At 45.7% G+C, this 12,576-nt stretch overlaps 1 protein-coding gene across 1 annotated transcript in view; it reads right to left on the reverse strand.

Annotated features, from left to right (window-relative positions):
* Window positions 1–12,576, reverse strand: part of LOC114783769 (tubulin polyglutamylase TTLL5-like) — a gene marked incomplete at its 5' end in the record, with an annotated part of 59,588 nt that overhangs the window by 26,768 nt on the left and 20,244 nt on the right. The window contains 14 exons of the mRNA XM_028969263.1: window positions 795–979; window positions 1,589–2,287; window positions 4,309–4,430; window positions 4,510–4,604; window positions 4,697–4,828; window positions 5,863–5,980; window positions 8,033–8,222; window positions 8,335–8,468; window positions 8,549–8,581; window positions 9,453–9,515; window positions 9,608–9,699; window positions 9,771–9,881; window positions 10,930–10,971; window positions 11,213–11,304. Of these exons, the coding sequence (XP_028825096.1) occupies window positions 795–979; window positions 1,589–2,287; window positions 4,309–4,430; window positions 4,510–4,604; window positions 4,697–4,828; window positions 5,863–5,980; window positions 8,033–8,222; window positions 8,335–8,468; window positions 8,549–8,581; window positions 9,453–9,515; window positions 9,608–9,699; window positions 9,771–9,881; window positions 10,930–10,971; window positions 11,213–11,304 (2,108 nt within the window). The remainder of the gene's footprint in view (window positions 1–794; window positions 980–1,588; window positions 2,288–4,308; window positions 4,431–4,509; window positions 4,605–4,696; window positions 4,829–5,862; window positions 5,981–8,032; window positions 8,223–8,334; window positions 8,469–8,548; window positions 8,582–9,452; window positions 9,516–9,607; window positions 9,700–9,770; window positions 9,882–10,929; window positions 10,972–11,212; window positions 11,305–12,576) is intronic.

Below are 12,576 nucleotides of genomic sequence, written 5' to 3' on the forward strand. Positions count from 1 at the left end.
AAGGTAAATTTGAAGGAAATTGAAAAAAAGGAAGTAACAAAAGTAATTAAAAAACAGGAGACATATATACTGTAGAGTGGATGGATAAAAGAAATGATACAGCAATGTAGTGTAACACTTCCTTTGTGGTTACGCATTTCCACGATTCCCACAACCAATATAAACCAACATAAACTGGTTTCTAGTGATACAGGAAGCCCTGAGTGCCACTGGTTTTCACGTTAATGTCTGTACAATCATAAAACTTGTGACTTCGTACACTGGTATTAAATGCGAGTTTTGATATCAATATGAATCCATTTCACGTCAGCTCTCAGTGGTTTTAGTGTTGTGGTTCTATTTATACACACACACACACACACATATATCACAGCACAGTTACGAGATGATCACCACTCATATTCCCATGTCTAGTAGTCATGGGCCAGATGACTAAGGCACAAAAAGTTTGCCCCCATGTCTGAGCACTAAATCACAGCTGTGAAAAAGATCCACACGGGAGCACAGGAAAGGCAGGAAATGAACTCGGCATGGTTCTCCAGGCGATGCGACATCATAACTGGACCTCTAGATCATTTTCACGGGGTGTTTTAAGGCTGGAATCTATCAGGACACACAACAGATCCTACACGATGAAAACATTCCATTTTCTACAGCTGAAAAGAAGTTCATCTGGGAAAAGTGAAACCTGATTAAAACACAATGAACTTCTCCTCTGATCCTGATGACAGAAAATCTACACGGAGAATAAGAAGGACTGGGAAGGACGACCATGGAGAAGAAGGGCCACTCACATGATGCGTAAGCAGGCTGATGTGGTTGGAGGTGGCGTACTGACGCGCCGCCTGCTTCTCCACCAGCTTCTGCAGGGCTGATACGATGGCCTGCTGGTTGGACGGCGCCGGGGACGACACCGAGTCCAGCTCCTTAAAAAGACCTGCTGAGCTGGGCCTGAACCTGACCTGGGTGCTGTGGTGCGCTGTGCAGGGAGTTTAAAATGAGAAGGGTAGGTTAGTATGATAGACATGTGGACCAAAGTAAATGTATACGAAAGAAGTGTGGAAAGAAATAATCATGGAATTAAAGGAAGTATGAACAGAAGCAAAACTAGATGGGAGGAAGGATGAATGGATGGATAAAACAATACAGGAAGTACAAATGGAAGGGCGTATTTATTGGTTGATGGAATGGCTGAAACAAGTGTGGGTGGAAGGAGGGACAGGCGGATTGATGACAGTGAGTAAGGTCACACGACAGTGATAAGTATGGATGGACAGAGGTATGAGGGGACAAGTGAGGATGGAAGAAGTATAAGGTGAATATGGATGGAAAGATGGTAGCCGGTATGGATGTAGAAGTGGATGGACAGAGGTACAGGTAGAAGGACGATCGGAAGAAATTAATAGTAGAAGACAGAATGGATAAGAGGATTGAAGCAAACAGTGAAGGACGGGAAGAAGCAAGTATGGATGAATGGAAGGACGGAAGTAAATATCGAATAAAGTATGGATAGAAAAAGTACAATTCCATTCAATGCACTCTCCTTTTAGTGGAGAAGAAGAATCGAAGTTCTGTTGAAGACGTTTACCTTGTCCTGCAGAAGGTGGCTGAGCAAGTTTCTGGCTGTAGATGTGCACTGCACTCGGGATTGATGAAGTTGTCACGGCAGCCATGGTGGAGTTGGTGAAAGAACGTGGCCTTTGCGACGCCTCGGTGGTGGGCAACAGATTGGAAGCAGCCGGTTGGCCAGAAGCCCACATGACACGTGCTCCCTGGTGACCACTGACTGGTAGGGACGGCGCAGGAATCTGAGGGTCATTTCGGACCGGAGCCGGGGGCGGAGGGTATGGTGGAGGTTGGGGATAGGGTTGTTCTGCAGGACAACAGTGCTGCAGGTGGATGTGGTAGCAGTCCAGGGCAGCTGGGTAAGAGGAGCTGTGCTGGGATGCCAACAGTCTTGGTTGATCTTTGCCATTTTTTGAGACACTTGGCTGAAAATCACGGACTTTGATCGTCCTCGGATGGGTTTCTCCAGTTTTAACGACCTCCGCTTTACCAACTTGACGTTCATTTTGGTTCTCATTAATGAACACATGTCCACTTTGAGCTTCACTGGGTTTAAGGCCTTGGGCTTGAACCTCATGTTCTCTGTTAGGAGCTTTGTTGTTTCTGTTGACTCCATTTCTGCTATCTTCTACAGTTCTGGTTTGTGCTGTCTTCTGGGCTTTGTTAGGTGCAGACAGTGACGTTTCTGAGGCACAGAGTCCCTCACTGGCAGCAGGGACTTCTGCTTAAAGTGGAAAACAACCATGTGCACCAATCTTAGTGATACGTGATCCCCACACTCTTCAAACAAAGAAAGCCTCATCATTATTCTGACCTTTTCACTGAAAATGATTTAAAATCCATTTATTCAACTGCCAGACACACCTAAAATTCTGAATTTAACACTTATTAGACGTCCAAGAGAGGATAATAAATCACTGATAAAGCAGTAAGAAAAATAATGATCTATTTGAAGCAGAATGCATGAACAAAACATTAAAATGCTATGCTTTGTTAAATGAAACACGCAAGTAAAAAGAAAGATGAAGGACTATGGAAGAATGAACTTGCAAACTCTATTTGGCATGTAAAAACTAAGGTATATATTGCAAGTGGCAAACAAAGGGACTTTCGAATATGGAAGCCATATATTAGTATAAAAAAAAAAAAACTGGAAATATGGAAGTTGAATGTAATGTATGCAGGTTTGCTGTGTTCAGTCGTGGCTAAAGGTTTTGAGAATGACACAAAGGCCGTTTTTCACAAAGTTTGCTGCTCCTGTTTTTATTATGGCAGGTTGCATAAACTGAGGAATGTTATGAAGAGCGATCAGATGAATTGCAAAGTCCCTCTTTGCCATGAAAATGAACTTAATACCAAAAAAAAAAAACATTTCCACTGCATTTCAGCCCTGCCACAAAAGAACCTGCTGAGATCATTTCAGTGATGAGTGTTGAGGAGCACAAGTCTGAAGATCAAGTAATGTGTGGGATAAAAAGGGCTTCACAGGCAAGGATATTGCTGCTACTAAGATTACCTTATGAATGGTTGATTTACGTGCAATCAAAAACTGAAAGTGTTGTGAAGAAGGCTTCAGGGTGCCTAAGAAAGTCCAGCAAGCGCCAGGACCGTCTCCTAAAGATGATTCAGCTGCGGGATCGGGGTGCCACCAGTACAGAGCTTGCTCAGGAATGGCAGCAGGCAGGTGTGAGGGCATCTGCATGCACAGTAAGGAGAAGAATTTTGGAGGATGGCCTGGTGTCAAGCCACTTCTTCAAGGACAGACTAATATTCTGTAAAAAGTACATGGATTGGACTGCTAAAGTCATTTCCTTTGGAAAAAGAAAAAGCCTCTTGCCAACAGTAAAGCATCCTGAGGACCATTCATGTGTGGGGCTGCTTCTCGTCCAAGGGAGTGGACTCATGTACAATTTTGATGGAGCACCATGCCATCAGGTGAGAGTGAGAACAAAGTGGTTCTGAGGAACAAAACATTGAAACTCCAGGAAACTACGCAGACATTAATCCAATTGAGAACTTGTGAAAGTGAAGTGATTGTCATTGTGAAACACTGCAGCACAGCACACTGTGTCACGCTGAAACGTATCCTCTGTATTTAACTCTGTATTTAACCATCATCCTTGGTGAGAAGTGCAGCCATGACAGGCGCCCGAGGAGCAGTGTGTGGGGACGCCGCTTTGCTCAGGATTTGAACCGGCAACCATCTGATTATGGGTCCGTTTCCTTACCTGGTAGGCCACCACTGCCCCATTTGTGGTCAATCCTGAAGAGGTGGGTGGACAAACAAGCACTGATTATGAAGGAATGGGCTTTCATCAGTCAGGACTTAGCCCACAAGTTGATTGACAGCATGCCAGGGAGAATTGCAGAGGTCTTGGAAAAAAAGGGTCAACACTGCAGTCATTGACTTTTTGCATAAACTTGACGTAATAGTCAATAATTGTCAATTGCCTTTGAAACGTACAATATGCTTGTAATTATACTTCAATACACCACAGAAACAACTGACAAAAAACAACTGATCTAAAAACACTGAAGCAGCAAACTTTTGTGTTATTCTCAAAATATTTGGCCACGACTGTAGGTGCGGGTAAAAGTGTGTTGAGATGTTTATTTAGTTATAGAAAAAGAACATTTAAAAAAAAAGAAGAAAGATGAAAAAATGTCCTGTCATTGCATCTGTGAAAACACAACAGGTAACAAAGGTAACGAAAAACCGTGTGGGCCTGAGGACCTACTCACTTTTCCCATGGTGGACGTTGGCATGGTCCGCATTGCAGTCGCGAGATTTGGATCCCAAAAAGACGCTTGCTGACTTGTTTTTGTTGGTGTAGAAGGTCAGGACCTCCTCCAGTTCACTTTCACTAAAGCGAACGGCAAGATCCAAGTTGTCACATGAACTGATCACAGAGCGGCGCAGTTATGAACGACAGGCCGACTCACCTCGCCTGCTGAATAAACTCCTGAAAGACGCCCGGATTGATGCAACGGTCGTCGCCTACGACCCTCTCCAGGTTCTCCACCATCTGCTCGGTCTCCTGTAGGTCACAGTGAAAAGGTGTGCGTTGATTATCGTGCGGCTCATCGCTGCAGCTCGGGGGCTTTGGCTGGACACGTGCACGGTAGACACCTTGTTGTAGCAGTGGATGAACTCGCCCAGCTGCCGAGACAGGACGCGGCGCCGGTCCTGCAGGGCCAGCTGGTCGCTGGGCGGGGCCTGCTGATCACCGGCGGCTCGTTTCAGGAAGCGCATGACCAGCTCCTGCAGAAAGGCATCGCAGAAGAAAGGAGCGCTATAATGAACTTGTGATTAGCACAAGATGTGTAATATTATCAGAAGGCCGGGTTCAAGAATCGCGGTATTGTTGGAGTTTACATTTAAGCGTATGTAATAATCTTTGGGTCCCACTCAGTTTTCAGCAGATGTCAACAAGTTTTCTTTCAAAGGGTGTTACAGCTGGACCAAAACCACAATCATGCAGCAGCAATTCGATCCATGTCCTCAGAGTGTAATGATGCCTGAGCAACCATCCATCTTCATTCAATCACATCACGGCAAGACGAGCTTTCGTGATTCATTTTCCCCAGTTGTAACACACATGCAGGAGCAGAAAAGGATAATGCAACCCCGGTCTTATTCCACGCAAGAACAACCCACTCACCCAGACAAACACCCTCAGGACGTTCTTCAAAAGAAAAAAAAAATAATAAAAAATCCAGAAGCAGCACCAGATTAAGCGGCCCGCTGAATAATATGTTTTACACTGAAAGCAGCTCCCCACAGAGAAACTTAAAATTAAAATAAATCCAGCACTTAACAATTACCCAGCGTGTTCTATTCCTGACAAGTTGGGCCTTATCGGGGCTCTCAGTTTTGTAACTCAAAATCTATAGAAACCGAATGAGAATTGCTGGTGTCATCCTCTTGTAAGTCGCTTTGGATAAAAGCATCTGCAAAGTAAAGTACAGTAAAGTAAAGATTCTTCTGCAGGTGGGATGGGACGATCAGAGCGGGAAAGCCTGTAACACAATCCATGATTAGACTCCAATTACAGTCTGAGTCTTACAGTCTTAAAAGACAAGCAAAAAAAAAAAAAAAAAAAAAACACATTCCAGTGTAAGGCCATTTTGATAACATTTTTGAGACAAAAGGTCTTTGCAGTGTGCATATAAGCTACCTATTGTAATAGAGGTTTGTCTTTTGCACCGTTGTCTTGCGCAGTTTGTTACTCTTAAAGTGTCTGAAAGATATCAGGAGGCTAAAAATGTCCAAAGCGGTTTAAAGTCTGCATTTACCATTTGGTCTTTGTCCTTCTCTGGCCAAGTGGAGCCGCTGTTGGTGCTGCTCTCTGCCAGCAGCCTCATCTGGACCCGGTGGAGGTATGAGGAGAAGGCCATCCGAGCCTGGACTTTACTGCCCAGTGAAGGCAGAGGGGGGAGCAGAGGGTCGGCGAATGGCAAGAATATCAGGACAGAGGTACAGAACGCAAAAGAGACATGAGCAGGAATGGTGCAGGTGACAAATCAAACTGTGCAACTGAAAGAATCTACACTCTGTACCACAAATGGCCAAAATGGTTGTTTTGCTGTAGTGTCCCCTGATGTGCAGCCCCAAAAAATAAGTACCCTGGTTCAAACCCCACTTAATATCATTGTAAGCATGACACTTATCCCTGAGTGTCCCCAGCGGGACTGTTCCCATCACTACTATTTGGAGGGCGCTCTAGATACTTATTAGATATGAAGCACCACTAGCTAGAGATGTTTCAGAGCTGGATTCTTTGCAGGTGCCTGACTAGGTCAGCAAATTGAAATGCACGTTGAACATGTAATGGAGCAGTCAGCTTACATACATACACACACGTGTGTGTGTGTGTGTGTGTGTGTGTGTGTGTGTGTGCGTACACATTAAATGTATTTAATGTATATTGTGTGTCTATATATGTATATGTGTGTGCATGTGTGTGAGATCTTGTCACATCAGACAGTGGACGGTACAAGATAAGAGCAGCAAAAAATAAGACTATGCCAACAGTATATGAGGTCCCCTAGTCTGTCTATGGTCCTGCAGTGGCTAGAAAAAATGGTCGGATCTGGAATTTGTCCCCTTATGACATCATAAGGGGAAAGGTTCCTGTCTGCACCAAACATTGTGGTTGGTGAATGGTTTTAATAATTTCTGCGAATGCCCCCTCAACTTCTATAGGCCACTCTCCTCCTTGTCCCGCCTCTCTCCTCCTCATTAGCATTTATAGCTATTTTTTTTATTTTTATTTTTTACACCTGGTCACCTTATATAACTGGCTGGTGCATGTCTCCCTGTCCCAACTGTGGCCTGGGTGAACCTACGGCTGGTACAGCCAGTGCAAAGGGGAAAATGTGTTTTGGAAAAAACGCAACACAAAGATACAGTGTACTGTAATTGCCCAGGTCTCTTTTCAGCCTGGCAAGCGCGGGAGGAATTTCTACAAACTCAGACATGTCATTGTAAGTCCTGCTCAAATTACAATTTCATACAAACTTTAAAAGTCAAAAAGGGAGACTGGAGTCTTTGTTATGCTTGAGACAGGAACATGTAATATTCATTAATACTGCAGAAGGGTGGGGGGGGGGAAGACATTCTAAATATTTTTTTAGGGCTATTGCATAACCAAAAGGGGGTGGAAAACGCGTTTCAACTGCTTCCAGGCCTGCTGCAAAAAGCTCAACAAAAAGAAAGACTGTCTGACTCCAGCAATTAACCAATCAATCAAATCAGCCAATCAAAGGCGGACTAGCGGCATGGAGGTCAAGGTTGACGAGCATGATTGGAAAGGCACCCACTTCCCGCGAATTAGGCCAACTTCGTGGAGACGTGCAGGAGGGGGAGAGGTGAGGTCGAGGAGGAGCCGTGCTGCCGTGCCAGGAGGTTTTCTGGCCCATCCACTAATGGCCTGAGTTCTCTCACACACCGCTCCAATTTGTGCATGTGTGTACGTTGGCGCAGTGTTCTAAATGCATTTTTATTAATCCACAGAGAACAGATAACATCTAGTTTGTGAGGAAACACTAATTCTATATAATGGCATGATCTAGCTAAAAGAATACCTTGTTTTTTGTGTGTATATGCATACAGGCAGTAATGTACATTAAAATGCACAGTGAATCGAGTGAGGTTTTAAAAAAAAAAAAAAAAAAAAACACTTATGTGACACTTGTCTAGCTAGTTCGTTTTATTCTTTAAATCATTTTTTGTTATAAAAAGGATAATTTACTTGAAAATATATATATTTTTCATAGTTTATGAAATAAAATAACACTGAGTCTTAACGTTATATATTAATGTTCAATCATAATTGATTTGCAGCTCATTTAAAAAAAAAAAAAAAAGGAATAAAATAAAGAGTGCCAGCAGATATGACAGAGTTGGGCGCTTCTCATACTGCCACTGAAGAAACGAGGCCATTTCATAAATAAAACCACTGACCTGAGGTCCCAGCCTTGCTGCAGAATGTTCAGCAGGTTGACTTTGGACTTGGGCACTTTTGGAGGTGCTGGGACCTCATCAGGCCCAGGAACAGAACGGTTCTTCTCCGCCAGGCCTGGCGTCTGCGGTCCATCCTCTTCCTCCCCCTCACCTTCCTCGCTGCTGTCGGAAGAGACCTTCCTTGGTGCTCCTACAGGGGAGGTTAGAAGTCGCTTCATCCAATTGCGAACGCAGGTGATCTGCCCAGCCGAGTCTGCAGCTCAGCTTTTCCTCCTCCTGAGCAAGTGGTGGAGGAGACCAACCTGCTCGCTTCCTGGTCACGTGCCTCCGTTGGAGCCGCAGCGCCTCGAGGGTGAGCAGCTTCCTCTCGTACTGGACCACATGGCTGCAGTGGAACCCCAGCACCTCCAGAGCTACGTCATCACTCAGTTTATGTCTGTGGGCAAAAACTCACATCATCCTCGCACCGAAGCCTCCGCATTATACGTTGTATTGTGTGTAAGGACATTGGCCTACCGCGTTCGTAAGGTCGAGGTTGCTTTCGTGGATCTGAGGGACCAAAGAAGTAAAAAAAGGAACCTTCATTAAAACATGGTAAGCAGGGAAATGGCTGTGCATTGTGTCTATGAAGGTTCTCAGTCATCCAGGTGAATTTGTCTGAAAGTTGAGTCGTGGCAACTGGACTTTCTTTCTTTAACGTAGAGATGTTTCATTCTGCATCCACAGGACTTTGTCGATCTGAAGGAAGTTGGCTTGTGACCACAGATTTATCCTCCAGGTTGGTTTCACCTCACTCCTGCCTGGAATAGGCTCATTAACTGAAACAAAAGCAGGGGGAGGGGGTGGGTGCATGTGACGGCCCCGCCCTGGCACCTCCTCCTGCCCCCATTAAGTGGGTTGTTAAGTGGGGCCAACCTGGTGGACGTGTGAATCGGGCCTGGTTTTCCTTGGGATGGATGAAAGGGCAGCATTATAGGTTGGAGATAGGTTGTGTCTGAGGCCTCCACCTCTGTTGAGTGAGGGTTTGTTGTTTTTGCACATGCAAAGCTTCCCTCACTCCTCTCTCAAACCACCTATCTACTCTGTCCAATATTTGAACATTCTCCTCCAAAAATGAGTGTGCTTTGTCCTTAAGGTGAAGGTACACCACTGATTCTGGCCCTGAGCTGTTGCTCCTTCTGTGCTGGGCCATCCTCCTGTGCATTGTGTACTATGCATGCTATGTCCAGTGTGAACTGCTGGAAACTGAGAATTTCCCTCTGGGGTGAATAAAGTGTCCATCACTGTGCTAGACGGGTACATACAGTCGCATCCATGCAGGAGCTCACATGCCACAGTGTCTCTGCTGTTACTGCCTCCCGGGGGAAGAATCGTCCCAGAGCAAAACAGATCCTACCCACATATGACAAGAAAAGCTCACCTTCCATGGAACAGTTTATTGGCCAACATGGAGTTCATGGTCGTCTTGAACTCCAGATAGCCGCTGCGAAGAGCCGAAAGATAAGCGACAGAATCATCATAAAGGGAAATGTGCAGACCCTACTGTAACCCTAGAGAGTCCCACTGTTCTCGAACCTGTAAAGGTCCCACGAGTCGGGGGTGGGGAAGATCCGGATGAAGCCTCCCCGCCTCTGGTGCTCCTCCCGAGTCCTCCTGAGGACTTTCACCTGCCCACACGGAGACAGCGCCATCGTCAGAGTAAGCGGGCGCTGCAGAATGGGTCCGCTAATGCTAGTACCTCCTCGGCAGTGAGACCCAGAGTGGCATCCGACGGCCTGGCTGCTGTCTTCTGGACGTCCTTCTGGACGTCCTCCACATCAGAGTCTTTGGCAGAAAAGGGCCGCTGGCGCTGCAACACAGAGCAGGACGTCACTTTCCTTCCCTGTTATCAAATCACAACAGGCTCTGATCCTGCTTCCACGTGGTTTCCACGCTGCATATTTAACGTCTAACATCAGAGAGAGAGCTGCACCTGCATGTGGGTTGGGGATGCAGGAAGTACCCTCATTTTTACAATTACCACTGTTACTACGTACAGGGAACGCGTGGTTCTAAAAGCTTCGATTTTCCTTTAAAAAAACGTTACCTTCTAGTTTACACATGTAAACGTCAAGTCATGAACACAGTGCTCCTAATGAAAAAAGATCATTAGAATGGCCATTAAAGTGAGCCGGCACCAGTAGGATGAGGAGCTACCAACAGTCTGGGACGGAACACAGAAGCCGAAGAGCTGACCGAAGCAGACCACTGAGCATTCCAACCAAAATTCATCAAGTGCCCTCACACGCCACACATTCTTCTCCTTCATATTCATTTCCAGCAATAGCTGCTTTATATGGGCATACCTCGCATTCTTCGGAAAAGGGTCGTTTCTAAAAATTCCTACGCTGCCCGTTTAGGACTTTCGGCACCAATGATGAGGATTTAACCCACATCTACTCCCCATCCAGGCTGCAGTTTACAGTGTAAAGATCTGCCTACCCCCGGAGGGAATATAACGAGTTGGGTTTTACAAAACCACGCCCGTTTTTGGCACCGAGTGTTGGGATGCCGCTTGAGATTTGCTCCAACGAGCAGAAAACGATACGGACGTCTGAACCGGGTGTTTTTCTGGCGTTGAGTGTGGACTGTACGCAGATAGTTTTTCTGCTCAAAAAAAATCGTATTAAAAATAATAATAATAATAATAATAAGGAAGAATATTTTTTAATTCTTAAGCAAAACGATGGGGTGAAAAAAGCCATTGAAAACAATTATGCAATTTTGATAGATAGATAGATATTTGATAAAACACAGATACTCCTGAGCGCTCTTACCCGGTGGAGATGCCATGGTCAGGAGAAGCAGAGGGGACAGACAAACAACATTTGATTAGATAAGCAGAACGTTCCACTCACCGTTTTTACGGCTGCCAAGGCTGACTGGGCAGAATGGGGGCGCTGAGGAGGGACAGTGTATATGGAAGACGGTCAACGACAAAAGGCTGGCCTACCGAAGCATGTGTACGTACGCACACACACACACACACACACACACAAGTAAGTCTTGAGGACAGAAAGGAGAAGAGAAAAACAGTACAATGACAATGATGACTTCCTGTATGCGGACGTGGGTCCTCCATCGCCCGTGAACGTGCCGGCTGATGTCCTGTGTGGAGAAGTGTGATGCCGAGGCCCATACCTGCATCTTGTGGGTTTGATGCTTCAGGCTCGGGTCCAAGCTGACTCGGTCCGAGCGCGACTGTCGGGGCAGCGGGTCTTGACACGCGATGCCTGACGCGGGGAGATATAAAAATACACAAACGCTCTACTGAGACGGCCTGTACGTCGATGGTCAAACTGCTGACGAGGGACTCGGGTTGGGTCGAGCTTGCGTTTGGTTATCGGTCCTTTTGGTCCGATCGATTCGCTGCTTGTAAACTTGTTTCGCTGATTGGTAAAATGCGTTTCGCACGTCGTACACTTGTTGTATTAAATGTGCATTTGATCTGTAATTCTCGGCCATGCGTTTCAATTATCGCGAGAGAGACGCGAAGATGCTGCTGAAGTGGTGAAACGGGGGCTAGACTCAGGCCATGATGTTTTAAACCCGCTCATTTCCCTAGCGCTTGTAGCAGTGCACAATAACCATATAAAAAACAACAAAAAAAAAAAGAATCATTTCGTCATGAAACGTGCCTCGAATCTCTCGGTGGGACTATAAAGTCAGTTAAACAAAAGCCTGAAAGGTATGTAGTCAATATATAGCATTCAGAGTGGCAGGTGCTGGTAGAGCAGAAAGATTTAAATGAGGCTTGGGGACGAGTCCTGGACCGCTCCACGCAGTTCCTCCATAAAAACAGTATGAATCTGCATAGTTCTTATTCCTGCATATTCCACGGCATAAAATACACACGTCTGCACTATGCATTCACTTAAAATACAAAATTAAAATAATCCTTCTATAGAATAAATGACACGACTACAGACAACAGCAGCTGCAGCAACATTAATTGGGGTCAGTGGTGGCCTAGCGGTTAAGGAAGCGGGCCCGTAATCAGAAGGTTGCCAAGGTGCCACCAAGCAAAGCACCGCCCCCACACACACAGTGCCTGTCATGGCTGCCCACTGCTCACCAAATACAGAGGACACATTTCACTGTGTGCACCGTGTGTCCTGCGAATAATACACACCTACGCAGGACCCCGTTCAACTAATCACTGAAATAAGCGGACTGGACGTTGGTAACCTTTTTACTTCATGCTGAACCGTTGGCGGCTACTTGCCACATCTGCAGCAGGATCAATGGATAAATAAAGCAAAATAAAAACGGCGGACCGTTCCAGCAGCGTACAGACATACTTGTGTAGTTGTTATGAGTACCGAAATGAAGTCTGACATTTCCATAAACCCGACACCCGAGCAACGTCACTCTCCTCCTTCCTAAACGCGAGTGTCGGATCGGAACTCGGCGTCGGACCGTCTCCAAACACCAGGTATTTGTATTGGTACCAAAGCCAGTGTTGAATAACTCAAAAGTGTCACTCAGCGTTAAAAAAAAAGGGC

Source organism: Denticeps clupeoides, unplaced genomic scaffold (genome assembly GCF_900700375.1).
Source record: "Denticeps clupeoides unplaced genomic scaffold, fDenClu1.1, whole genome shotgun sequence".
NCBI classification, from domain to species: domain Eukaryota; kingdom Metazoa; phylum Chordata; class Actinopteri; order Clupeiformes; family Denticipitidae; genus Denticeps; species Denticeps clupeoides.